This window comes from Cucurbita pepo, chromosome 1 (assembly GCF_057944985.1).
Source record: "Cucurbita pepo subsp. pepo isolate OVF chromosome 1, ASM5794498v1, whole genome shotgun sequence".
Taxonomy (NCBI): domain Eukaryota; kingdom Viridiplantae; phylum Streptophyta; class Magnoliopsida; order Cucurbitales; family Cucurbitaceae; genus Cucurbita; species Cucurbita pepo.
In genome coordinates, this window is record NC_141798.1 from 8,420,874 (window position 1) to 8,446,150 (window position 25,277).

General features: G+C 37.9%; 6 protein-coding genes, 2 non-coding genes and 1 pseudogene across 13 annotated transcripts; 4 read left to right on the forward strand and 5 right to left on the reverse strand.

Annotated features, from left to right (window-relative positions):
* Positions 1 to 1,382: 1,382 nt before the first annotated feature.
* LOC111795176 (putative polygalacturonase At1g80170) lies at positions 1,383 to 4,169 on the reverse strand. The gene is made up of 9 exons (XM_087127141.1): positions 3,376 to 4,169; positions 3,171 to 3,299; positions 2,914 to 3,084; positions 2,803 to 2,823; positions 2,512 to 2,719; positions 2,358 to 2,439; positions 2,161 to 2,269; positions 1,964 to 2,077; positions 1,383 to 1,890 (listed from the first exon to the last, which is right to left on the reverse strand). Exons 1-9 carry the CDS (start codon positions 3,622 to 3,624, stop codon positions 1,567 to 1,569), a joined length of 1,407 nt encoding a protein of 468 aa, XP_086983267.1. The 5' UTR covers positions 3,625 to 4,169; the 3' UTR covers positions 1,383 to 1,566.
* A 135-nt stretch (positions 4,170 to 4,304) lies between these two features.
* LOC147793826 (uncharacterized) lies at positions 4,305 to 6,892 on the reverse strand (annotated as a pseudogene). The gene is made up of 5 exons (XR_015422496.1): positions 6,736 to 6,892; positions 5,722 to 6,556; positions 5,256 to 5,360; positions 4,975 to 5,022; positions 4,305 to 4,900 (listed from the first exon to the last, which is right to left on the reverse strand). The product of XR_015422496.1 is annotated as an uncharacterized LOC147793826 (transcript).
* A 1,144-nt stretch (positions 6,893 to 8,036) lies between these two features.
* On the forward strand, positions 8,037 to 8,121 carry TRNAM-CAU (transfer RNA methionine (anticodon CAU)). Its single transcript is given in 2 exon segments — positions 8,037 to 8,074; positions 8,086 to 8,121. It is a non-coding gene; the product is annotated as a tRNA-Met (tRNA).
* Positions 8,122 to 8,642: 521 nt separating this feature from the next.
* TRNAM-CAU (transfer RNA methionine (anticodon CAU)) lies at positions 8,643 to 8,727 on the forward strand. The gene is given in 2 exon segments: positions 8,643 to 8,680; positions 8,692 to 8,727. It is a non-coding gene; the product is annotated as a tRNA-Met (tRNA).
* A 640-nt stretch (positions 8,728 to 9,367) lies between these two features.
* INO (Plant-specific transcription factor YABBY family protein) lies at positions 9,368 to 13,732 on the reverse strand. 4 transcript variants are annotated; one of them, XM_023655995.2, is made up of 8 exons: positions 12,578 to 13,732; positions 11,544 to 12,179; positions 11,339 to 11,473; positions 11,119 to 11,248; positions 10,985 to 11,033; positions 10,165 to 10,240; positions 9,966 to 10,028; positions 9,368 to 9,718 (listed from the first exon to the last, which is right to left on the reverse strand). In XM_023655995.2, the coding sequence occupies exons 2-8, from the start codon at positions 11,613 to 11,615 to the stop codon at positions 9,665 to 9,667; spliced, it is 579 nt and encodes a 192-aa protein (XP_023511763.1). In that variant the 5' UTR covers positions 11,616 to 12,179; positions 12,578 to 13,732; the 3' UTR covers positions 9,368 to 9,664. The 4 variants fall into 4 exon arrangements, with proteins under 4 accessions (XP_023511763.1, XP_023511765.1, XP_086985595.1 ...); XM_023655996.2 differs by having other exon boundaries at positions 9,369 to 9,712; XM_023655997.2 differs by having other exon boundaries at positions 9,368 to 10,028.
* Positions 13,733 to 13,879: 147 nt separating this feature from the next.
* On the reverse strand, positions 13,880 to 14,576 carry LOC111776608 (ubiquitin-ribosomal protein eS31 fusion protein). The gene has a single exon (XM_023655998.2). It carries the CDS (start codon positions 14,517 to 14,519, stop codon positions 14,049 to 14,051), a length of 471 nt encoding a protein of 156 aa, XP_023511766.1. The 5' UTR covers positions 14,520 to 14,576; the 3' UTR covers positions 13,880 to 14,048.
* Positions 14,577 to 15,066: 490 nt separating this feature from the next.
* On the forward strand, positions 15,067 to 19,199 carry CAF2 (RNA-binding CRS1 / YhbY (CRM) domain-containing protein). Its single transcript, XM_023686953.2, has 6 exons — positions 15,067 to 15,779; positions 15,930 to 16,057; positions 17,162 to 17,387; positions 17,932 to 18,059; positions 18,420 to 18,549; positions 18,630 to 19,199. Exons 1-6 carry the CDS (start codon positions 15,134 to 15,136, stop codon positions 19,025 to 19,027), a joined length of 1,656 nt encoding a protein of 551 aa, XP_023542721.1. The 5' UTR covers positions 15,067 to 15,133; the 3' UTR covers positions 19,028 to 19,199.
* LOC111802554 (uncharacterized) lies at positions 19,150 to 21,385 on the reverse strand. 2 transcript variants are annotated; one of them, XM_023686965.2, is made up of 7 exons: positions 21,227 to 21,385; positions 20,902 to 21,141; positions 20,725 to 20,807; positions 20,273 to 20,359; positions 19,968 to 20,116; positions 19,591 to 19,722; positions 19,150 to 19,491 (listed from the first exon to the last, which is right to left on the reverse strand). In XM_023686965.2, the coding sequence occupies exons 2-7, from the start codon at positions 21,038 to 21,040 to the stop codon at positions 19,308 to 19,310; spliced, it is 774 nt and encodes a 257-aa protein (XP_023542733.1). In that variant the 5' UTR covers positions 21,041 to 21,141; positions 21,227 to 21,385; the 3' UTR covers positions 19,150 to 19,307. The 2 variants fall into 2 exon arrangements, with proteins under 2 accessions (XP_023542733.1, XP_023542741.1); XM_023686973.2 differs by having other exon boundaries at positions 20,902 to 21,080; positions 21,227 to 21,370.
* A 1,674-nt stretch (positions 21,386 to 23,059) lies between these two features.
* LOC111809986 (Kelch repeat-containing F-box family protein) lies at positions 23,060 to 24,446 on the forward strand. The gene has a single exon (XM_023696505.2). It carries the CDS (start codon positions 23,180 to 23,182, stop codon positions 24,323 to 24,325), a length of 1,146 nt encoding a protein of 381 aa, XP_023552273.1. The 5' UTR covers positions 23,060 to 23,179; the 3' UTR covers positions 24,326 to 24,446.
* The last annotated feature ends 831 nt before the right edge of the window (positions 24,447 to 25,277 follow it).

The window sequence follows — 25,277 nt, forward strand, 5'->3', positions numbered from 1 at the left end:
CAATGTATGTTGTTATTTACACTTGAAATACAACTATTAATAAAATATAATATGATGAGGTGTTAAACTTTTATTATAAATCTGTAACATGTTTTTTTATGACAGAATGTAATTGAAAAAAATGAAATAAATAGGTAGCAATTATATATAGCCTAAATTTCCGGATCATTTGAAAATATTTTTCACATTAAAATGAAATGATATTCAAACAAATAAGCTTGCACTTTTTTTTCTTTCTTCTCATCAATTTTGTTTCTTCACTCATGTTCTATTGATAACTTTTCTTCCAACATCATTCTTTATCTTTAAAACGTTTTTTTCCTCGACACTTTAAAACTTTTAAGTTTCGTTAGAAATTAAAATTCTAAAAGATGCCCAAAATTCAAAAGCTTGTATTAAATCACATGATTATTATCCTGTCTAATTTTTTAATTAAAACATGATATTGTCTGTTGGTTAGAGCCTTCTCGTGAACTCCATAAATATAATAACTATGCCTACATCACTCTTTTATTCCCTTATCTTCCATGCACACCATTCTATATTTGCTTTTTATGTTTCCATATTTATGTGTTTAATCATTTTAATAATTAAGGACATTAGATAAATATATTTAAGATAAGTTTTATAATTTACCCATCTTATTATTGTACATGTGGTTAGAAAAGCCTTATTCCCAGACACGCCCTTACTATTATCACCTCCATTTATGTCCCAACTCGATTTTGATTCCTCGCCTTTAGATATGGCTCTTCCGTCCCTACAATTTCTGTCTTTATTCCACGCAAAAAGGCACTTTCTTTTGCCAAGCCTCACGGATCCGTTTGTGAGCCACTTTGTCTTGTTCCATGACACTTCTACTGTACGCCTTCTTTCGCTTTCAAGAAGTTGATATTCTACCAGAAACTGCTCTGTTTTTATTTTTTATTTCTGAAAGGAATGCTCGAGTTCCATCTGTTTTCTGGGTGCCCACGTTACTGATGAACACAACTTTTTGTGAAAAATACTCATACTCTTTATGTACATCAATTTTAAGACACTTTTCTATATAATATTACTACATTCTGTGTTCATTCTGTGTTCATTCTGTGTTTTGGATTTCTTTTTGAGATGAAAATCTAGATAAAGTGGACTAGTATTTATAGTAGAAGCCAGAAAATCGATTCCTTAAATATCTAGATATCTTTATTTGTTCATGTAATTATTGGGTCCGACCCGATTGAACTAATGATATTTTAACCATTATTCCTCCATTAACACCGGCCCTACTTCCTCAATCTTCCCTTTCGTTTCTCACTATTATCCACTAGTCTCCATCTACGCATTTGTGTGTATTATATATACTTAGAACTGGAAGGCCATAAACCATATGCAATGAACTCTGGTATTAAAAAACCATTACTATAAATTCAAAATATGTATGCTTTCTTCAAGAAATATTACAATCATTTACTTGGTAGTCTATATTTCTATTTAGATTCCAAAAGGGTAGGTATAATTGTGAGTGCTATGTATATATGCTACAAATATTTGCTGAGTTTAGTTTAGATGGACAGGACATGAAGGTCAGAGCTCAGTGTGAACTATGTGCCGCTCAGTAGGGATTTGCACTGCCTCCAGCTCCGGAACTTGGGTCTCATCTGAAGCTGCAATGTCATTGTCGCTGGAACTTAAGCAGTCTGCTGATGGATGCACCACGCCATATCCAAAGCCTTGAGCGGCGTGGCAGTAGGTCTCCACTGTTCCATCCGTCTTCTCCAAATTGACATTGCTTAGAATTATGTTGCTGCATGGAAAGCTGTCGCTGCAGGCGAACTTCATCGCGTTCTTGCTCGTTGTGGTTCCACTTATGTTCCGGTACATGATTTGGCTTATTTTCACGGCAGATGCCTGACAGAAAATAGTGTATTGGACTCCATGATGGATAATGGACAAACTAAATTCTGCATTTTGAGGGTAATACCTGAGGTTCACAAGTAGTATGGTCACAGTAGAACTGATCGATGATAATGGGGTTCTCAACATTTTCCATTCTCACATTTTCGAACCGAACGGCGCGAACATATCCCGAACCTCCCTGTACCATATGCACAGACAGAGTTTCCCCTTGTTCTTGGTAAAAGTAAGTACCAACATGGTGGTTAAAGATGTGATTCTAACCTGCCAGGTCTTGATTCTAACACCATTTGTTGTCTCTCTGAGGAAGGCTGTGTCTAACACCACCTTTGTTACAATACCAGTGGAGTTGTCTTTCCCTAAACTTCCAATGCTAAGGAACACAAACAAAAAGAGAAAGGAATTCTTAAGACATTGATATGGTTTTGGTGCTTGAAATAAATGCAAACATTTGCAGATACCTGATCCCATGTCCTGGTCCACATGATATTCTCTTCATCTTGATGCCAGAGCTAGCATTGACAATGGAGATGCAGTCATCACCTGCATATAACCTGTTAGAGGGTGAAATAGTGGTGTTAAAGGTAACATGATGAATGTCAGAATGAAGAAAACCTGTTGAAATCTTGCAGTTTTCAACTACGACATTAGTTGATTGCGTGATGTGGATCCCGTCGGTGTTGGGGCTATCTCCTGGAGCTGACACTCTTACCTCCGAAACTCGAACAGTTTTAGACCGCGCAATGATGAAATGCATCTGTTGGCTGTTCTGAATGGTTAGGCCTTTTACTCTTATATTTGAACTCGACTCTATGGTTAATGCCTGCAAGAAATCCCTCAAATCAGAATGTGTTACACAAGGAAAAATCATGGTTTCCACTGGGAGGAAAGTAGTTTTGTTCTTACTGTTGGTGCTCCTTTGCAAGGCTGGAAAAAAAGCAACCAGAAAACCAGAAATGATTAAGATTTCAATAACATAGCTAGAGAAACAAGCTAAGAGATGGTTCAAGAATTTACCCTGGACTTGTTCTTTTTACAGGATTCTGCCCACCATTTCTCACCGGAGCCGTCGATAATTCCATCCCCTTGAAAGGTAGCTGCACTTAGTTTTGTAAACTCCAGCCATTGACGGGGAAGTTTTGGATCCCAATTCTCTGGTTCATCTGGTGCAACTATTGTTCCTTCAATCTGCAATGTCAACTCTTAACTTTCAACCATGATCTTCCCTCCTTATATGTTTGGGGGAAAAGAATCCTTATAATCCTATGACTTACCTGGATTACCATACCATGTTTGCATGGCCCTTTAAACTTAGTTGCATTCACCAGATATCTCCCTTCTTTTGGCACCAAAAGAACTGAATTTGAAGAGCTGCAAGCAGTCTCCCATGCCTTCCTGAAAGCCTGATTGCAAAATAAACACTTCAGTTCAGTATTGTCTCTGCAAAATCCATATTTCCGAACAGAAATATCTATGTACCATAGTGTCATCTGTAACTCCATCTCCAACCGCGTCAAAACTATCCACATTTATCAGAATCTTGCTCCCGTGCTCACTTCTCCACACCGGTACCGCATATGTGTCCACCGCACTGTCGTCCTCTTCTTCAATGTCGAAACTTTCGAGTTCTTTAACCATGTCAATGTTGCCATCAGGCACGATACTCCCTGAAACTCCATAGACAATGATCAGCATACCAAGAAGGGAAAGCAGGAAGAATTTATCCATTTTCAGTCGACTTGGTAGAAGAGATTAGTAGAGTAATTTGTGTTAATACAATGATGCAATGAAAGAGGTTAGAATTTATAAGGGAAAATAAAGTAGCCATTTTAGTGGGCAATATGGCTTTGCTTGAAAGCAGATTAAGGGGAGGTCGCCATTTCCCAATATGCCTACACGTAAAGTAGAAGAGAAAAACTTGAAGTTTCTTTGCTTTACTCTAAAACCAGCACACCAAATTCAACACCGCCATTGAGGCGTTTTGTTTTGTTTCTCCCCCGTCCCTCTCTCTTTGTTTTGGGCTCATTTCACAATTTCTTTTTTCTGAGCAATCTCAACTCTGAAGCTTCTTCTATGCATGGTGAAAATAGTTTCTGTACATTTAAAATGTGGAGAAAAAGTCTCCAAATACTCATAAATAATAACATACGAAACCCAAATGCTCGAACCACATAAAACCCATTCATTAAGTCCTGTCCTTCCAACATTTTTGGCAATTGACATGATCGTGTCGGCTGACTTGTGGTAGCATTTATCGTTGTGAGATCCTACGTTGGTTGGAAAGTTAGACAAAATATTCTTTATAAGGGTGTGGAAACTTCTTTCTAACAGACGCGTTTTAAGGAAAAGCTTAAAGGGAACAATATCTGCTAGCAGTGTGCTTCCGCTTCCATTACTGTCAACAAAAATAACAAAAAGAATTTAACCCAGATTTCTACATATGTATAATCAAGAATTTATCACAGTATTAAATGAAATCCTACATTTTTCATCCTAGATGAAGCATTTTACATTAGAATATGAACAATACATTTCAATGATTTCATATAGTCTGCTGCCTATTCTGATTTTTGTTTTTATTACATGAATTGATCAGTCAGTCACCAGACAAGGAGTTTCCAAAAATAGTGGAGCAAAGCAAACCAGAATCTACACTTCTTTTGTCCCTTGTGAGAAAAGCCCTTCCTTGCAAGAAACAGCGTCCACAGCTTGGATATTAACATTTACAGAACTGATGGAGCAATCACTGCAATCAAAACAATTTTCAACATGTAGACGCAATGGCTTCTAAAAGTGAATGAACAAAACGCATCTGGGTTTCTTTGTTGATCTTTGAAAACAGAGGAACATGGACAAACAAGGATTTGTGACCCTTCTGTTCTGCCAATCTGAGGGAATCGTAATATACATAATTGCAAACAAAACGACCCGCATCCTCCGATAATATCACGTTGTAGCTTTTCGCCTTCAACCTCTCTAAGATCGTCGGAGCCGAGCAGGATGTCTTGAAACAATGATTGACAGTAAGTTACATCCCAAGCCTATGATAAAATTCAGAAAAAGGCCAGAGAGAAGTACCTTTCTAATCATTGAGATTTCCCCATCCTCCATGACTATTGGAAGTTTCTGGGTTAAAAAGAACAACAATGAAAAGAAAAAGGCAAACAAACTGGTTTGGTTCTCATAGATTTTCATTGTTTTTGGTTTTTCTTTTCCTTGTCATTTGTTCTTAATACCATGATCTAATCTTTTCTCTTCAGCAAATAGAAATGATACTGAATTTTGATGAAATGTCTATATATTGTTCTGCTTTTTGTAGACATACAATAACAGCTCAAGAAGTAAGAGAGGAAATCAACCTGAGGCTGCCATCCGAGTTTGTCTGGATAACGAAAAGTAGCTTCGTTTACAGCTTGCCATTCAACAGCAAACCTCGCCGAACCACTATTGACTCCCAAGTGAAGCTGAACAAACATGAACAAATCCTCTCCAGGTTTGAGTATTCATTATTAATCATATCTCAGCTATACACAAACGGAAATTTTGCTACATACCAGTATATACAAAAATTTTCCTTTGCTGTGTGTGGCCTATCTTGATAGGATAGAAATATAAGTCGAATGCACAAGCTTATCAAATATAATGTAATGCTGTTACCTTTTAAATGAAGAACTTGTTCATTTAACTGAGGTGGTTCTTAAAATTTATGTAATGAATTCACTAAATCTAGAAGTCCCTATAGATACTTCTACTTTCTCCAATTTATCTTCTTTGCACTATACAGAACAATTGGCCTAAAGAGAGATGTGTTAAAAAAAAACTGACCCATATGAGTTTGTGGTAGTTTCTGTGACATTTGAGATGCCAGATTCCAGAACTTTGTAAAGCAGTGGAAGAGCACCATCTCCAGCAACATCAAGAACTGTACAACTTCCAAGAGTGACACCAGCAGGCAATCCTGTTTCTTCGACGAATGCCTTCAAGTTATCGACGATAGCCTCGGTAGGATTTTCAGCAACCCCATGGAACTTCTTAAATCCAGTCACATGAATGGTAACCCCACCTGGACCTTCAGAACCCATTTCTTTCTTTCACTTGGGTCTGTAAATAATTCCCAATTTGCTACTAAGTCCCCTCTGTGAAATGCTAAACAACCTCCCTCCCCTGAAAGACCAACCAAAGAGTTAGTCTCCGACATCTCGAAGCGTCGTTTAGACGAACAATGCTTCTGTCAAGAGATGTTTTGAGTTCTAGCTCGTGATGGATTCGAACCTCTAACTATCTGACATCTTTATTAGAAGGCATATATCTTAGAGCTATGCTAAAACCAATGTTTCAAAGAGAAACTTCCTGGACTTTTTCCTGTTATTGATTCTTAGCTTAATACCAACACCAAGAAAGATTCAAAAACAATGAAAAATCAATCCATTTTTCCTTTATCCATTCAGACCACGGAATGAATCCCAACAATTCAACTAGAAAACATCAAATCAAACTCATGGGGAAGCCCAAAACGTTGACCTAAAGTCAACCCAGAACTTTTCATGGAACAACAATCTCGAAACATCAGAAGCTGAAATCAAAATTCAAGAACTCCTTTCCATCACCACAGGAGATCTTTCCAACATCGCTGCCGACAGAAACCTTGAAATCATTTAACCTAAGATACAGAAAATCGGATCCGGAATTGATAAGAAACGATCCGAAGAAGATAACAATAAACAAGCCGTTCGATTAAGAGCTTGAAGTAAGCAAAACCCAACATGGCCGGAGCAGACACGAATTAAACACAAAAACCTCTCTGAAAAAGACGTTTCCGGTAGAAGATTGGGAACTCACCTTGGACGCCGGCGCCGGAAACGGAATATTTTGAGAACTTGAGAGAAGGAGAGAGAAAAATTAGCTCAATTGTTAAGCTCTAACCTTCTTCGATAGATTGATAGTTGTAGTTTGGATCTCCACGAACACAACTATTGGGTTACAATCCTTTTAGTTATAAAAAAAAAAATTAATTCTTAGATTTAAATCTTTTAGTCATTTCCAAACAAGAACAATTAGGAAATTCTATACAATAATATATTTAAGTATAATGTTAGATTTATTTATGATTGAGTAATATAATTTGTATCGATATACTTTTATATATACTCGATATAAAATACATTACACGTGATATTAAATGTATCAGCCACATTAAATATATGAATGATATATTTAATATTAATTATATCAACTTAAAATTTTACATTTTTTCTTTATGGGAACTCTAGCTTAGAATGGATGATTATACTAGGTTGCCCTAGGGTTATTTGTTAAGAAGGATGAGACCCTTCAATTGTATATCGAGTATAGAGAATTGAACAATGTGTCGATTATGAATAAGTTCCCGCTACCATGATTGATAATTTTTCAATGACACAAACACGTTGATTTTTATTTGAAGAATTTGGTGAAAATCCTCCTCAAGTGTCCGTTAAGTCTATGCACCCACATTGTAAATAGAAAAATACCTCAGAGTGGTTTTACTCGTGGGCCATTTTTTATAGGGGTATTGTAATAGTCAAAGACTACCGCTAGCCAATATTTTCGAGTCAAAGTGGTTACGTATCGGCGTCAGACTCACGGTTTTAGAATGTGTATGTTAAGGAGAGGTTTCCACGCCCTTATAATGAATGTTTCATTCCCCTCTCCAACTGATGTATGATCTCACAATTCACCCCTTTGGGGACCCAATATCCTCGTTGACACACCGCTCGGTGTTTTGCTATACCATTTGTAACAACTCAAACACACCACTAACAAATATCGTCCACTTTGACACATTACGTATCGTCATCAGCCTTACGATTTTGAAATGTATTTGTTAATGAAAGGTTTGCACCCCTTATAAGAAATGGTTGGTAGTACTGAAGTCCACAATTTTCCTGTAAATCTTATTTAGCTCAAAGTTCATATTCGTTTTCAAGATACAAGTAAAATTTGAGAAAACACCATACTTCTTTCATGGGCTTTTTTAGGCCCACGTAATTATGGGCTTCTGGCCTTCGAGGCCCAAGACGACACTTTCCTGATCCTTTGCTGAAACAATTGTTTTTCATGTTTTATAAAATAAATAATTCTAGGTAACAATTCACGTCAATGGGGTGGTGGCGCAGTTGGCTAGCGCGTAGGTCTCATAGCTAAAGAGTGATCCTGAGGTCGAGAGTTCGAGCCTCTCTCACCCCAATATATTTTTACTCCATTTTATGGGCGTCTTGGAGGCCCACAGAATTAATTATAGGCCATGTGCCTCAAGGCCCATGACGATACTTTCTGGATTGTTTAGCCGATATTCTAGAAAATCAATTTTTTTCCTATATTCTAGAAAAGCAATTTTTTTCCTATTTTTTAAAATATTTTAATAAAAGTAATAATATTGAGTAGAAAAAAAAAAAAAAAAAAAAAAAAACTATACCATCCAATCAACAAAAAAATGTTTTATTCCTTTCTCCAACCAAGGTGGAATATGGCAGGTATTATTTGCGAATTTTCAATTTTTTGAACAAGCCTCGACAAAACCTTATTTCTCACTTTCGTTTCTCTCTACTTCAAGGGACAAGTGAAATTTGAGAAAAGTCCGTACTTCTTTAATGGGCTTCTTTGAGGCCCACGAAATTAATGGGCTTCTGGCCTCGTTTGGCTGATATTCTTAAAAAACAATTATTTTGTTTATAAATAATTAAATTCTTGGAGCCAACTCATATCACGGGGTGGTGGCGCAGTTGGCTAGCGCGTAGGTCTCATAGCTAAAGAGTGATCCTGAGGTCGAGAGTTCGAGCCTCTCTCACCCCAATGTATTTTTATTCCATTTTATGGGCTTCTTTTGAAAAAATGCTTATTCCAATTCTTATTCCGATTAAATTCTCAATTTGTTTTTGTTTTTGTTTTTTATTTTCAACCATAATAATAATTTTTGAAAAAGAAACTTCTATTTAAGTAATTTTAAATATAATTTTTGAAAGTAATAATAATATTATAATATCTTACCCACCTAATTTTTAAAAATTTAAATTTTAGTATTACAATAAAAAAATAAAAAAAAAAATTGGCACTAATACTGCTTTCATCCATATTTAGTTCCTTTTGATGATCTTATAACTTAAGTGTATTGCTGTCAAGTTCGTAGTTTTCAAACGTGTCTACTCGGAATAGATTTTTATACCCTAAAAAGATATGTTAATTTTCCTTCTCCAACCGATATGGGATCTCACGACTCCTCTCCATTGTAGACTCTCATGGGGTTCGAGTGGTTAAATGAACCTCTCTATTTGTATATAACTGCACCCTTTTATCTTCCATTATTACACTCATGTTATAATTTGTTAGAAGTCCGTTTACCTCATCACTATTTTCCTAAATTGAGACGAACATCGAACGTTCATCAATTTCATATTATCTAATAATTTTAAACATAAGTATTTTGAAATTGTTAAAATTATTTTGGTAGGATGGAAATTGATTTTGAGTGGGAAGTGGGCATTCAATTCTTCATTCTGAACCAAGAATTCTGGTTGATAGTTTGAAAGTTGAAAAGGGCGATTTAGTAAAGGAAATACAAACCGACATGGCAGAAGATTCTATAAAAATCAAAGCTTTCCAGACAGTTAATCGACTGAGAAAAGGAGAAAAAAAGGAAGAAACTTTGATTCCCAATGGCATCAGCCCTTTTGAAGTAAGAGAGAGCAGAAAGTGAAAGCATTGCAGGCATGGCTTCCACTGAAATGGTGAGTTATGTCAAAACTGAATGCCTTGGGAAACACTTTCCATTCTTCTCAACCTGAAACTTTTCAAACACACAAACTCTGATTACTGCGTCAGTTGCTTAAAATTGCCACAAAAACGCCCCAACTTCTTCATTATTATGACCTTTCCTACCCTTTTAATGGAAGTCTCATAAATTTGTGGCTTTGGAAAAGGAGCATTTTCAAGCATCGTTATGAATGATTTGTGTTTTGCTTTCCATTTGGTGTAATGGGTTTGAAGAGTTGATTGAATATCATAACTTCTGATCTCAAAGATTGTGTTTTTACCTCTGGAATTTGAGTGTTCTGTGGGTCTTCTTTTTGTTGGATTGTTGGAGGGAAGTTTGCCCACTGAAAAATCAAAATCAAAATCAAAATCAAAATCAAAATCAAAATCAAAACCAAAATCATTTCAGGATTCACAGAACATATTGCTATGAATCAGATCATAATTAAGTCGATTGAGACTGCTGCTGCTGCTGCTTACATTTTTTGCAGCTGTTCTGAAGGCCTCCTTGTGAGTCATTTGAGGGTTTTCAGCTTTGAGCCTTCTGATTTCATCCCTTTTCGAACAAAAACAGATTAGATTCATTCTTTTAAACAACTAAAGTGGGTTTTGGATGGCTTGGAAAGCTTGGAAGGCTTGGAATCTATTCATTTATTAAGAGGTTCTTTTAGGTTCTCCCAAGAGTGAGAGATTGCTTCTCACTTTGTCGATCTCACATCGGTTGGAGAGTGGAATGAAGTATTCTTTATAAGGACGTAGAAACCTCTCCCTAGAAGACGTATTTTTAAAACCTTGAGAGAAAGTTCGAAAGAGAAAGCTCAAAGAGGACAATATTTGCTATCGTTGGACTTGGGTTGTTATAAATAGTATAAGAGCCAGACACTGGGCGCTGTACGCTGAGCCCCAAAGGGAGTTATATTGTGAGATCTCACATCGATTGGAAAAAGAAACGAGTGCCAGTGAGAACGTTCAGCCCCGAAAGAGGGTGGATAAAATCTCATATCGATTGAAGAGGGGAACGAGTATCAACGAAGATGCTGAGCCTCGAAGGGGTAGGTAGATTGAGATCCCACATCAATTGAAGAGGAAAACGAGTGCTAGCGAGGACGCTGGGGCCCGAAGGAGAGTCAATTGTGACATCCCATATCCATTAAAGAGAGGAACGGGTGTGAGCGAAGACAATATCGGCTATAGCTAATATCGGCCAGGGGAGAACTTTCCATCACTAATATTCTACTATTAGAAGTGATCCCAAACTCACTATAAAATGAGTAAGAAGTTTGAAAGTTTGATATCTTACTTGATGAAACAGTTGTATGCTGATGGGACACGCTGTCTTTTCTCAGGAGCTTGAAGTGATCATTCAACCAAACAAATGAACAAGTTAGAACTTTTGAGATTTGCTGTTATAATTGGAAATCACAATGTTCTTACGTTTGTTTACAGAGGGAGGTGTGACAGGAATCAAGCCTTCTTCAACTTCATACTCAGAAAATTTCAAGTTTGATCTTATGAAACTGTCAAACAACTTCCCTGAACTCATTTCTCTACAACCTTCTTTGGGCTGAAAGGACAAAAAGATAGAGACAAACAACAACATCTGATTATTAAATCAGAATTCAAGAAGAGGAAGAAGGAAAAAGGCTCCAAATACCAGATTGCGAGATAGAGAAGACAGAAAATGAAGAGGAACCAGAGTGGCTCTCATCATGTTAACAGAAAGGAGGCTTGAGCAGTGGCCGCACGTCACGGTCACCTCCATCGACAAGCTGCTGCACGGCACGCTGACCTGCATTTTCCACATGAACAAATCATTCACACGAATTGAAGCTCAAGAACAATGAAGAACACAAACATACCAGCAAAATGGTGGTGCAGATTCCACATTGCACATAGCAAATCTTTTCAGGAAGTTCAAAGAGATGGTTCATTGTTGTAAAGTGAAAGAAAATCTGTGTGGGTCTGTAGGTTCTAAGAAGGCGAACTCCAAACTTATAGCAGATATGAAGGAGTTTGGCATTAAATGGTGAAAAACACTTGGAAGAGTTTTGGGAAGTTGGGAACAGAGTTGGAAGTTCAATGAAGCTGGGTGAGTGGTGCTTGTTTGTCTCATGTGTCGTTGTTTTGTCCTTCAATGTTTGCAACAAACAGCTGTGATTCAGGAGACCGTGCTGTTTTACTGATGAAAGTGAAAGTGCAGAGAGTTTTTACGATGATGTCTGCTTCGAAAACTTCTTTGCATTTTAGAATCTCTGTCTTTCTTCGATGTCTGAAGGCCCAAATGGTAGTAATCAATCCCCTCCTACCCACCACCTTCTCTGCCATGTTTGCCTATTTCACATACGTACAGATGAGCCCTCTTGATAGAGCCATCAGCTTTGTGTTTCAGGGTCGTTAGACACGTATTGCCATTTGTTTGACACCTCTTGATAGAGCCATCAACTTTGTGTTTCAAGGTATCGTTAGACGCGTATTGCCATTTGTTTGAATACTACCTGTTAGGATAATTGTCAAAGTTTTGAAAACTAAATGTATAACAATAAAATTTGGTAAAGAATTCAAATGATTACTTAGAAAATATGAAAATTGATTAAAAAACTAGCATAATTCAAAAATTATATAGCTTCATGCAAGATATAATCAAATTTTGTTGCCACATTTCTAAAATGGTGTTTGTCAAGGTAAAAATCATACCAATAACTACATAAAAATTGATTTAGATAACTGGGTATCGTGACAGAATCGAAGTTCGGATAGAAGGTCGAATAACATTCCATGCGGGAGGAATGAGGAAAAAACCCTTGCATATAAATGCTGAAGGATTATGTTGCACCATCCTCTATGAAGCTGTGCATTCAAGTAAATCAAGGAGAAACAAATGTCCATGATTTACCTTTACCAAGTCTTCTCATGTAACATCTAGATTCCAGCGGTTTAAATTTGGGTTAGCAACTTTATAAGCATTGAGCATATGGGAATAAGCAACAAGACCATGCGCAAGGAGCACGCCAAACGAATAAGAACATGAGAACTTCTGTGTTGGGTTTGCTCCATCCATTCGACATCGAAATAGTATGACAGGTTCAAAGACGTAGTCGGTCTTAGCTTGATATCCAAAATAAAAACGATCAAGCCAAATAATCAACAAGATGCATGGTTCAAAATCCAGTATAGAATAAACAACCAATGGATCAAACATCAGACTGAGCCTTCAACCAACAAAAAGATTCAAATGGACCATTCAAAACTAGCTTCTCAAGATCAACTAATACATCCTCAACACGTATCAGGCACTTACCCGATCGGTTTCAGTATGGCAAACATACACACACACAGTGAATCAAACAGTAACTGCAGTTCACAAAAATTCAATATATCAAAAGTCAGAAATAATCACGAAACCCCAAATAATCAATTAAACCAATGGAAGCAGGTTGTAACCTAAAAATAAAGTAATATACATAAGCTATCTTGTTTTGCCAAACAAACCACAAACACAGGAAGATGGGTATAAAGATCTAGTTCAGAAATATTAATCTAGTTCTTAAACATTAGTTCTTAGATATTGATGCTGTAGAACACAGCCAAACGAAGAAACACACCACTTAGCAATTTGTAGAGGTAACAACAGTGATTAGTTCGCAAGGAAACATATGAAAACAAACTAAACAATGGTTGGGAACTTGGCAATTTGTAGACAATTGTAAAAACTAAAATAGTTCAGTACAAACATGTTTAGCTTATGCTGTGGGTCTCTTAGTAACAGCAGAGTTATTCTTATAAGTGAAAAACGTTAATACCGGGGGTTTTAGAAAAATATCATATTTACATATTTCATCAAATGTGACCCAAGAAGACAATACTGAAACCGCTTCAAACTAAATTACATTAAAAAAACGATTAAAAAATATACACTGCATTGCAGGAAGAACACATCGCGTTGCAAGTGATCTTAGAATACGTCAATAACATTAGGGAAGATAAGAACATCAATGTTCGTTCAAGAATCAAATTACAAAGCAAATAAAATCATTAAGTATATGTCGGACTTGAGCACTACCAAAACAGAAAACTTACCAATCGAACAGAAAATAACAGGAAGTTAACTCCTCAACACAAATATATGAACTTTAGGATAAGCATATAATTCATTAAAAATTAAACAGTTTTTTCAAGGATGATAATCGCAAAGGAGTGACTAAATGTGAGGATCTTCATAAAAACGATAATAAATCGACAATAAGAAAACAAAATCCATGTCAATAACTAGACTCAAACAAGCTTGATGAGCAATTCTAGATAAAATTCAACGACAATTAAACATTTAGATAAAACGAAAACATGATGAAAAACAACGGATAAACCTAATCACCACCAGCTTTGTTGTAAACGTAGGTCAAACCACATTTGCCGCAGTAGTGGCGATCAAAGTGGTTGGCCATGAAAGTCCCAGCACCGCACTCGGCATTAGGGCACTCCTTCCTGAGCCTCTGCACCTTTCCAGAGTCATCGACCTTGTAGAACTGAAGGACGGCGAGCTTGACCTTCTTATGCTTGTGCTTGATCTTCTTGGGCTTGGTGTAGGTCTTCTTCTTTCGCTTCTTGGCGCCTCCCCTAAGACGGAGCACAAGGTGCAGCGTGGATTCCTTCTGGATATTGTAGTCGGCAAGAGTTCGGCCGTCCTCAAGCTGCTTTCCAGCGAAAATCAAACGCTGCTGGTCCGGGGGGATTCCCTCCTTGTCCTGGATCTTGGCCTTGACATTGTCGATGGTATCGGAGCTCTCGACCTCGAGAGTGATGGTCTTACCCGTTAGGGTTTTCACGAAGATCTGCATCCTTGGGAGGCTTGTTCGCAGAGCCGCACGACTGAACTGGTGTAACAAGGGTTTGTGAGGAAGAATGGTTGCCTTTTATAGGTAGGGGATTCGTCCTTCTAGGGTTTCTGGGACCCTAATTATTATTTTTTTTTTATTAAACAAAAACCTATTTTTTATGTGTTTAGTATTTTTTTTTTTTTAATAACTATCTATGTTTTTTTATTATAATTTTATAACCTATTTTAAAATTATATAAAATACAATAATATTAGAAGAAAATACCCCTTTTAATAATTATCTATTTTTAGTTTTTAAGCCATTAATTTCGTTTATTTTATAATTTACTAAAAAATTGTATGGGCTTTGTTTGTTGTGGGCTCGTTTCTTATACATGGGTTCGATTTGGGCTTTGGGCCCAAAAGTCTTGGACTTGGGCCTAGTTGGGCTTCGTCTCAACTCCGATTGCATGGGTTTTGGGCTACAATTTATATTTCTTTTATTATTATTATTATTATGATTATTATTATTATGATTATTATTATTATTATTAATTTCGTCCATTTTCTGGAAGGCTTGTGGCAGCTCTGCCTTATCTGTCTCCTCCATCGAGAGGGAAAGAAGGTACTGTAACAATGGCAAGAATGCCGTCACTGCCAGGCCTCCACCTATTTTCCTCTCTCCCTTCAGCTCCGCCACCGCACGATCCCTCCTCCGCTTCTACTCCTTCAACACCCATTCCAATTCCCAAATACCCTCAACCCAAATCCCGCATTCTTCGAACCAACCCTCCAAAACCACCTAATCCTGCTCTCAAAACCTTCCACCGCCGTTCCAAATACTACAAGCCTGTCAAGGACGGAGTAATTTCATCCCACGGTGATCGCGCCGTCGTCATTGGCGATTCGGGTGTCTCGTATCTACTTCCCGACGCTCCATTTGAGTTTCAATATAGCTACTCTGAGATCCCCAAGGTCAAGCCCATTGCAATTCGTGAACCAGCGTTTCTTCCCTTTGCACCTCCGACGATGCCGAGACCCTGGACGGGCAAAGCTCCGTTGAAGAGCTCGAAGAAGAAAATCCCTGTATTTGATTCCTTCAATCCGCCTCCTCCTGGTACGAAGGGAGTTAAGCAAGTCGAAATGCCTGGCCCGTTCCCGCTTGGCAAGTATCCGAAAGAGGGGAAAAGCAGAGAGGAGATACTTGGGGAGCCCCTCAAGAATTGGGAGATACGCATGCTGGTGAAACCCCATTTGTCACATAATCGCCAGGTTAATCTTGGTGAGCTATGCTTTATTTTCCCCGTTTCCTTATGCAGTTCAACTATCGCTTGTTGTTATGTGATCATATATATATATGCCTTGTTGCGATTCCCAGTTCTATGATCGGCTGAAGTTGGTGACCTTTTTTCATTTGAATTGGACGTGTTAGGAAGGGATGGACTTACCCACAACATGTTGGAATTGATACATTCTCATTGGAAGCGGCAGCGTGTCTGTAAAGTTCGCTGCAAAGGTGTTCCCACAGTTGATATGGACAATATCTGCCATCATCTCGAGGTATTATTTTCTCACATTCTTCATTTTGTAGTCATTTCTATTCAATTGTATGAAGCAAGTTTTGTTTTATTTTGCCTTCCCTTATGACTGTTCTGCTAGTTTTACAATACCAAATTTGTATCACACTTTCCCACGTAATTGTGGGTACAGTTGTAACCCGCCCAAGCCCACCGCTAGAAGATATTGTCTTAGGCTTTTCCTTTCGGGCTTCCCTTCAAGGTTTTAAAACGTGTTTGCTAGGGAGAGGTTTCAGGTTTCCATACCTCTGTAAAGAATGTCAATGTTTCGTTCTCTTCCTCCAACCGATGTGGGATCTCACAATCCACCTCTCTTCGGGCCCAGCATCCTCGTTGGTACACGTTCCCTTCTCCAATCGATGTGGGACCCTCAATCCACTCCCTTTGGGGGCCCAGTGTCCTTGCTGGCACACCGCTTCATGTTCACTCCCTTCGGGGCTCAGGCTCCTCGTTGGCACATCGCCTGGTGTCTGGCTCTAATATCATTTGTAAAAGCCCAAACCCACTGCAATCAAATATTGTCCTCTTTGGTCTTTCCCTTTCAGACTTCCTCTCAAGTTTTAAAACGCATATGCTAGGTAGAGGTTTCCACACCCTTATAAAGAATGTTTCGTTCTCCTCGCCAACCATTGTGGAATCTCACAATGGTGATATGTTTTATGGATTGCATTATAATCCTCTGAGAAAGCAAGAGAAATATGGCATAATTCACTCATAACCAATGCTAAATGTGCCAAACTCCAAAACATTATGTCACAAGCTTATGTTGTGGCGCTGGATGAACCATGCTATCCTAATTCAGACCAACCTAATAAAATCTACCAGGTTTGTATGCTACCAACATTATTCCCATTTGACCGATAACGAGACCGTATTCATCTTGTACAACATGATAAGGAATTGTCCCTGAATCGATTTCCTCTAGTTTGCTACTGCATGATATGAGTTTTCTCTTTTTCTATAAGAATGCTGTCCCTGAATGTTTACATTCCCCAAACTCTTCCTGACAAATTCCCTTTTGATTTATGAGAAACAGCCAGCATTCTCAGTTCATTTACATGTTAGTTTCTTGTGCTAATGACTCCAGGAAAAAACAGGTGGAAAAATAATTCACCGAGTCGGTGGCGTATTATATCTTTTCCGAGGTAGAAACTACAATTATCGTACTCGCCCTCAATACCCTGTAATGCTGTGGAAACCTGCGGCCCCTGTGTATCCAAAACTCATTCAAGAAGCTCCAGAAGGTTTAACAATAGAGGAAGCTAATGAGCTAAGGATGAAAGGGAAAAATCTTTTGCCAATATGTAAATTAGGTAAATGAGTATATCATTCTCCACGGTCTCCAAAAAGAGTTCTTTAATTCCATATTGCTATCGACCTAAGATGATCCTTTCTCTATTTTTCTGTTTTTCTTTATGGTCAACTTTGAAAGTGAGATAATTTATAGTGCTTTTGTGAAAGAGGCAATGTTAGTCATTTGTGAAGATGTAAATTAGGTGATGAAGCTAATGAGCCAAGACTTTAAGAATGGAAAAGAAATTTTGATGTGGAATGGGATGCGACCATGACGGGCAACGTGATTCCATGGAGTAATAGGTTTTGTCAGTTTGGTTGGGTTGGATTACCAATATAACCAACCCGAACTTGTGGGTTGGTCCAAAAAAATTCCTCAACCCAACCCGGACCATGTACACCCCTAGTATTATTGTACTAACTCACCTATAGCCTACTAAAATTTAATTTGTTATTCATTTGGACCGTTTTTTTTAACCTTAATGCAATTGCTTGTAATTTATACAAAGTGGTCTCATTTGATCCCCTTTATAAGTTTTGAGCTTAATCTATCTCCTTTTGCAGCAAAAAATGGTGTGTACATTTCCTTGGTGAATGATGTAAGGCACGCTTTCGAAGGAAGCATTTTGGTGAAGGTTGATTGCACTGGGATGCATGAAAGTGATTATAAAAAGTTGGGTGCTAAACTCAAGGTTGGCATACATTTTCATCCTTTAATCTCTGCCTCGTTCTTTACTCATTGCCTTGTCTATGGTGATTCTTAGAACGTTGCTTGCATAGAAATTAGTAGTTAGAGCCAAAACTCCTCATACAGCCTGCTATATCAATGGAACTGAGTTGAGCCTTGTCATTCTCTTTTCTGCCTATGTATATTTGCTTGCGATATCATGTAAGACTTCGAACTCGATTGCAATTGCATCTTACGATTTCTGTATGCAGCACGCTTGAAATGCTGGCTCTGTATAGTTTACTTCGGAAGCAGCAGTTTGAAGATCATACGATGATCGTTTGACGTAGATTATTAATTATAACTACTTGATTTTTGTTTACAGGAATTGGTTCCTTGTGTGTTATTATCATTTGACAACGAACAGATATTGATGTGGAGGGGAAAGGATTGGAAGTCAGATATTTCAGAAGATCCTTCTGCTACACTTCCTAGTCAAGCACGCACAAATGATGGTTTGTGTTCAACTGGTTAGTATATTCCTTTCATTTAATTAAACACTCAATAATCTTTGCTCTTTTGTTACTTTTTCTAGGCGAGTCTATTGAGAATGGTGACCTCTTACATGGCAATCATCAGACGATCAAAACTAGCCCAAAAATGAAGCTGTTATGGGAGAAGGCTATTGATTCGAACAAGGCATTGTTGCTAAATGAGATAGGTCTTGCTCCTGATGACCTTTTAGAGAAAGTTGAGGAGTTTGAGAGAATTTCACAAGCAACCGAGCATTCATATCCAGCATTAATCATGTCAAGTGAAGATGACAGCAGCAGCCCAGATGACAACCTTGAAAGTCAGGATCACGACGAGTCTAACTACAGCTCCGATGATGACGAAGATCGGGAAGGAGACCTTTTTGATAATGTTAACCCGACTGTACCTATGGGATCATTACCTGTTGATATCATAGCAAAGAAGCTCAGACCTGAATAGATCAATGTTGCTTTGGTTAGTAAATTTCATGTTCGTGTATGACAAGGGAAAAGCTGCATATTTTCAGTGTATCTATTTGTAAAGAAAGTAATTGTACTTTGAAACTCATTGACCAAAACAAGTTGAAAAGGAATAAAGAATTGGTTCCTACTGTCTTAAGACACTACAAAAATTGGTATGCAATTCAGAAGTCTCAAAATGGCAATTCAAGTACAAATTTGGGAGTTCATACTGAAAGGGCGAAAAAGACACCAATCATTATGTAGACTCGGATATACAGCTACACGTGTTCCCTTATAAATTGCTCCACCTCAGATACTTCTCCCTTCAAACCAGAGGCTTCAGCAACTGTTACTTTGTTATGGCACTGTGTGAACGAAAAAGCTTTTCCAGTTACTCCTAGTGTGAAGTCATTTGAGATATCAGCATCTGAGATTGCGCTTCTCGATACTCGTAACTTGTCACTGTACAAACATATAAAAACACAATGCTGAAAATTGCAATACAAATTCATGGCAGATCATTAAAAAGATGTTGCTAATATAGAGAGTTGAATGCCATACATCTCTTTTTCCATCTGCTTGTTAATAAACTCCTTTGTGTGGGCTGTCACCTTGTCTGCTTTGTTGCATAGTATCAGAACAGGGATTTTCTTCTTCACAACACTCGCATTAGTCAGGATGTCATAGAGGTACCTTCCATAGAAATTTAATTAAATTAAACTAGTAACAGATATGGACAGCGCAAGTGAGTGCTTAATGTGACAAATTACGTGCTTTCTATGGTGATATGGAATGTTTTCTCGAGAGAACTGGGAGAACTTAGGAGACTCAAGCTTAAGTAACACATTCATGAAGAACTTGGGCTACTCAAAACATCTCCATTCATATAGTAAATGCACATGAATGTAAACAAAAAGTTGAGAGGACTAATCCATTACTCTGAAGCTGCACGACAGTTGGGCAAAAAATCCAAAGCATCCACCACAAAGACTACACCAGCTGCTTGAGGCAGAAATTCATCTAGTTTGGCTCGAAGGCGAGAATGCCCAGGAACATCAACAAGATGAACAGGCTTCAGTTTGTCCTTCTACCAAGACACACAAAGAAAAAAAAAATCTATTATTTTAAAAACTGCTGAAAACAGAAACCAAGCGGCAATGATCGTATTGATGTCAAAGCTGAAATGGGTCGGCGATGGAGCATTCTCAATTCCTGAGTATCAGTACTAGAAAACAGAAATTACCTTGGTTATTTCAGAATGAAGCACAAAAGTGCCCTCATTAGGTTCCATTGATGTAACAGTACCCTGATGAGACGAACCATCACGAAGCTGCAAAGGCATAAAAACATCATAAATGACAACAACACATTTAGAAGGCAAGAGGTTTTCCCCCCTTCTTTACCTTAATACATTAATCTTTAGCACATATATATAGGTGGGTATAGCATCATCATACACCCAAAAGAAATTATGCTTTGTCTCAAATTGTGCTATGCTTTGAAGTATCCAAGACATCAAACACCAAGAATGTCTACAGACTATTCCAAAATAACATTAGGGCCTTTAAGGCTACTTCTTGCGAAGATGATGAGAAATATAATTAGTGTATAAACTCATATGACAAAAGGCTTAACCACTCAAATGGAATCGAAGTATATGAAGAATGCAATTAAACCAACAAGGCAGATGCTTACTTGATAAAAAAGAACCGTTTTCCCACTTCCACTGAGCCCACTGAGTAGAATGATGTTCGATTTTCTGCGCTTAAACAAGCGAGCTACGGGGAGAGAAGGGGGAGTAAATTTCAATTCCAAAATGTTCCACCATATACCATTACAGAAAGGCACATTCAGATAAAGAAAAAGACTCACTCAATAAAAGAAGTAGAGTGGTAAATAACAACACAGCAACCCCAACGTAGAGTTGAATTGGGGGTATTTGGTGAACAAGCTCCAAGCCTTGTTCTACCCATTGCTCCACCTGAACCTTCCACTGTTCCGCACCCTCCATTTCTAAAATTTTAGAGTCGATACGCTCCAGAAGTTCAATTCTTCAAATCAAACCGAACTTTTCAGTCAAAATTTCCTCGCCCCCAAATTCTACTCGAAACCCTACACCCAGAAAACCAATTGACGACAATCGATGGAATCCACGAAACAGAAATCACGAAATGAAGAATCGAGCTGAAGAGAGTACCTGATCCGATAATCCGCTGCAAATCTGAAATGCGAAGAAAATCAATTTGGGGACGAATGAAATTACCCAGTACGCTCGCGGTGAGGCCTAGAAGTCCACCGTCTCTGCTTTCTTTCCTTTCATTCCCTTCTTTAATTAGTTTTTTCTAATATAAAATTTTGTTTTATTTGCCTCAAAACTTCTCTCCTCTCTTTTTTATTATTTAATGGTTCTTTCTTTTTTTTTTTTTTTTACCTTTTTCATAAAATATTAATTAAAATTTTAAAAGTTGATAATTTCATTTTTTTAACTAAAAAAAATCACTATTTTATTAAAAAGATATAAACTTGAGAACGTTGAATTCGTTTTAGAAGAGATTCAAATTTCAGACTTTTTAGTCGAGCTTGTCTTCTAGCATGGGAGGATGAGTCAACTTTACTAAGAAAGTTAAGTTGAAGTGTCGAGTAGAGAGAGAGATGAACTTTGTGCTCAAGCACAACGATCGTAAACTTACACTCTTACTGGACTCAACCTAACCAACCTAAAGATTACGATGAGTCTAATTGCGGGATTAGGTGCTAAGTTGTTGTACAGATAAAGGCGAGATCAGAATGAGTTAAGCCTTTCGATAGGGGCACAACCCAGTGTCTGACTATCTAAATAAGTTATAAGTCGTAGGTCATCACCACCTAGTGAAAAATCCATTTAACTCGACTTTAAGACTAACAAATGTGACTCATCTATAACGTTAGAAACACAAAGTCATTGTCTTGCCACATGGTCGGACAAATTTTCCCTTTATGTCCAGCCACTATCTGAACATTTTATAATTGCAGAACTTCAATGATCATGAGATATTAAACTCATTCATAACATAGGGTTGAATCAATTTCAAATTTTCTAATCTTTAAGCAATTTGTTGAATACCGTTGGTTTCATGTTTCTCTTTCGCAATTTGTTGACGGGTTCTACTCTGGTGCAATGTAGGGTTTAAGGAATGGCGCGTTGCTTTGTGAGATCTTACATCGATTGGAGAGAGAGGAACGAGTGCCAGCGAGAACACTGGACCCTGAAGATGGTAGATTGTGAGATCCCTCATCGGTTGGCGAAAAGAACAAAAACATTCTTTATAAGGGTATGGAAACCTCTCACTAGTAGACACGTTTTAAAAACCTTGAGAGAAAACTCAAAAGGTGGTAGGTTTTGGCTGTTTACGTGCTTAATGAGTTATTTTTGGTAGTGTGCGACTACAAATCCTAATGGTCGTATTAGAGCGCTTGTGAATGGAGACGGAATAACTAACTTTACCGACGTAGCTGCTACGTTTAGTGGCATAATCAGGGACTTAAAAGGAGAAGTTATAGCAATCAACTTAGTTGTAGGTGTATGGCCCTGAAGCAACAATGAATGGCAGATGCAAGCATACCATTAAATGCATCACGATTAAGATCCCACATCGATTAGACAGGAAAACAAAGCATTACTTATAAGTGTAGAAAGAACTCCCTGACATACACGTTTTAAAATGTTTTGGGAAGACCCAAAAAGGACAATATAGACTAGTGATATGCTAGTGAAGACGCTAAGTCACAAGAGGATCCCATGTCAGTTGGAGTTGGAGAAGAAATTAAGTAATTAATTTAAAAAAATAATTATTATTTTCGTAAAATAAAAAATTGAAATAGGCGTTTTAAATAATAATCTTGAGAATTAATAATATTAATGGTAAAATTTAAAAATTAGAAATATATATAATTATTTATAAAATGAAGGAAAAAGATAAGAAAAAAAAAAAAAACATAGTCTATCAACTGTTCTTTTCACGTGTACTTTATAAAAAAAAACAAAACATAATAAATGCACGTTTTAAATCCACGTTGAAAAGACTATAGGAGATGGGGACAGAATCCTCAGCTTCGCCGCCTATAATTATAAAACAACGCCTGCCTGAAAAACCAATCAAGCCTCGCTCCCATGTCTACAGAAGAGACGGCGGACGAGCAAGACGGCGCCGCTGTCCACGGCGACATTTTGGAGTGTATTCTCTCTCACCTCCCTCTCATAGATCTCGCCTCCTCCTCCTCCGTTTCACGTGGCTGGGAACGCGCCGTCTCTTCCTCTCTCTCTCATTTCAACGCCCTCAAACCATGGCTCCTCCTCCATTTCCACCCCAAATCCTCTCCTTCCGCCGCCGCATACGACCCTCGCTCCGCCGTCTGGATGAACATCAACTACCACTCTCCGATCCCCCCCACCGCCCATCTCCAATCATCTCACTCCTCTTTACTTTACACACTCACCCCCTCCAAATTCTCTTTCTCAATCGACCCCCTCCACCTCACGTGGCAACACGTGGATCCCCCGCTGACTTGGCGAACCGACCCAATAGTTGCCCTCGTTGCCCACAGACTCATCGTCGTCGCCGGCACGTGCGTCTTCAACGACGAACCTCCCGCCGTTGAAATTCACGACTTGAAATCCAACACGTGGGACACGTGCGAAGAATTACCCTCAATCTTCGCCGAATACGCAACCGCCATGTGGTTCTCGATTGCCGTTGACGACAACAATTTACACGTTATGCATAAAGCATCCGGAGCGGTATTTTCATTCGACCCGATAAATAAATCATGGGCCGGGCCATTTGACATGAAACCCGACCCGGATATTTTTACATCGATAATCGGATTTGCCGGCGGCGGAATGGTGATTGTAGGACTCTTGGGGTCGCCGGAGGATGTTAAAAGCGTGAAGATATATAAAGTGGTGGTTCAATTTTTTCAGTGTCGGAAAATTGGGGAAATGCCGAAGTCATTCGTTGAGAAATTGCAAGGAGAGAGTGCAGAAATGGCGTCGATCGGCATGTCGTCGGCCGGAGATTTCATATTCCTTCACCACGGTTCTGACCCAGTGGAGGTGATACAGTGCGAGGTGGTCAGCGGCGGCGATGGCGGTTGCAGGTGGGGAATTGTCCCGAATACGGTGGTGGATGATCGGACACGGCTCCGGCGATTGGTGTTCACCAGTTCCAACGTGGGCGTAGAAGATTTGCAGAGAGCGTTGAGATCAGAAAGTCCTCAAACCACCATCAAGGTCAAGGAATCCGACGGACTGAATTAGATCACTTTTTTTATAAAAAAAACACATCTATTTTCTGGATATTATGTTTATGTTTTTTCTAATATATGGAAATTTCTGTCTCCACATTTATATATTCAATCCAAATATTATTTCAGTATTATCAGTAATTGAATATTATTTCCCAAGCTTTGTTTAATTATTGGCTAAATTATTTTTTCTAAAAAAACATTAATAAATTAAAAAAAAAAGAATATTAATAATATCGCTAAACAATAGAAAAAAATATATTCTTAAAATTTTATAGATACCTTTTTAACACATTATTCATTTTAAAACTTTTTTAAAAAGAATTAAAGTTTTTTTTTTTTTTTAAATTTGATAGAAAGTACACATGAATATATTTATTAATTTAGTTACATAGGTTAATTTTTTTATATGTACCATTCGGGGTGTACATTCAACCCGACAATCCAACGATCCGGACCAACCCATCCCGAACTATAAGGGTTGGGTTGGGTTGGATTAGCATTTCGGGTAGGATTGGGTCCATTTTTCTGAACCCGAACTGAGTCGATTTGGTTTCAGGTTTATGGGCAAAAGTTTCTGGTTGGATTGGGTTACCAATCCAACCAACTCGAACTTTCGGATTGAGTTAAAAAAAATCATCCAACCCGACCCAACCCGGACCATGTACACCCATATGTACCATCAACCCTCACTTTAAAATTAATAGTTATTGACATTTGTCGATGCCAATGAATGTCATGTATAATGATTGTAAAATATATTAATTTCAATATCATTTTCAAATAATTCATTAATTTGGTTATATGTCAGGCCGAATTTAAAATTATTTTTACTTAAATTTTCCAACCATATCTCACTTGTCCAACGCGATATTAAATATTTGATTTAACATCACTCTCTTTTTTTGTTTTGTTAATATTAAACTATATAGTAATTAATATCTATTCTATCTTCAAACTATCAC

Coding starts and splice junctions, on each gene's coding strand:
- LOC111795176 (XM_087127141.1), bottom strand. CDS start 3,624: ATGGATAAATTCTTCCTGCTTTCCCTTCTTGGTATGCTGATCATTGTC. Junction 2,270..2,357: donor GGACCAGGACATGGGATCAG/GTATCTGCAAAT, acceptor TGTGTTCCTTAG/CATTGGAAGTTTAGGGAAAG. Junction 2,078..2,160: donor TTAGAATCAAGACCTGGCAG/GTTAGAATCACA, acceptor CATATGGTACAG/GGAGGTTCGGGATATGTTCG.
- INO (XM_023655997.2), bottom strand. CDS start 11,615: ATGAACCATCTCTTTGAACTTCCTGAAAAGATTTGCTATGTGCAATGT. Junction 11,034..11,118: donor ACCTCCCTCTGTAAACAAAC/GTAAGAACATTG, acceptor GATCACTTCAAG/CTCCTGAGAAAAGACAGCGT. Junction 10,241..10,984: donor GCATACAACTGTTTCATCAA/GTAAGATATCAA, acceptor TTGTTCGAAAAG/GGATGAAATCAGAAGGCTCA.
- LOC111776608 (XM_023655998.2), bottom strand. CDS start 14,519: ATGCAGATCTTCGTGAAAACCCTAACGGGTAAGACCATCACTCTCGAG.
- CAF2 (XM_023686953.2), top strand. CDS start 15,134: ATGGCAAGAATGCCGTCACTGCCAGGCCTCCACCTATTTTCCTCTCTC. Junction 15,780..15,929: donor TAATCGCCAGGTTAATCTTG/GTGAGCTATGCT, acceptor TGGACGTGTTAG/GAAGGGATGGACTTACCCAC. Junction 18,060..18,419: donor AGTTGGGTGCTAAACTCAAG/GTTGGCATACAT, acceptor TTTTGTTTACAG/GAATTGGTTCCTTGTGTGTT.
- LOC111802554 (XM_023686965.2), bottom strand. CDS start 21,040: ATGGAGGGTGCGGAACAGTGGAAGGTTCAGGTGGAGCAATGGGTAGAA. Junction 20,808..20,901: donor CACTCTACTTCTTTTATTGA/GTGAGTCTTTTT, acceptor CTCTCCCCGTAG/CTCGCTTGTTTAAGCGCAGA. Junction 19,723..19,967: donor AACTGTCGTGCAGCTTCAGA/GTAATGGATTAG, acceptor TTTCTATGGAAG/GTACCTCTATGACATCCTGA.
- LOC111809986 (XM_023696505.2), top strand. CDS start 23,180: ATGTCTACAGAAGAGACGGCGGACGAGCAAGACGGCGCCGCTGTCCAC.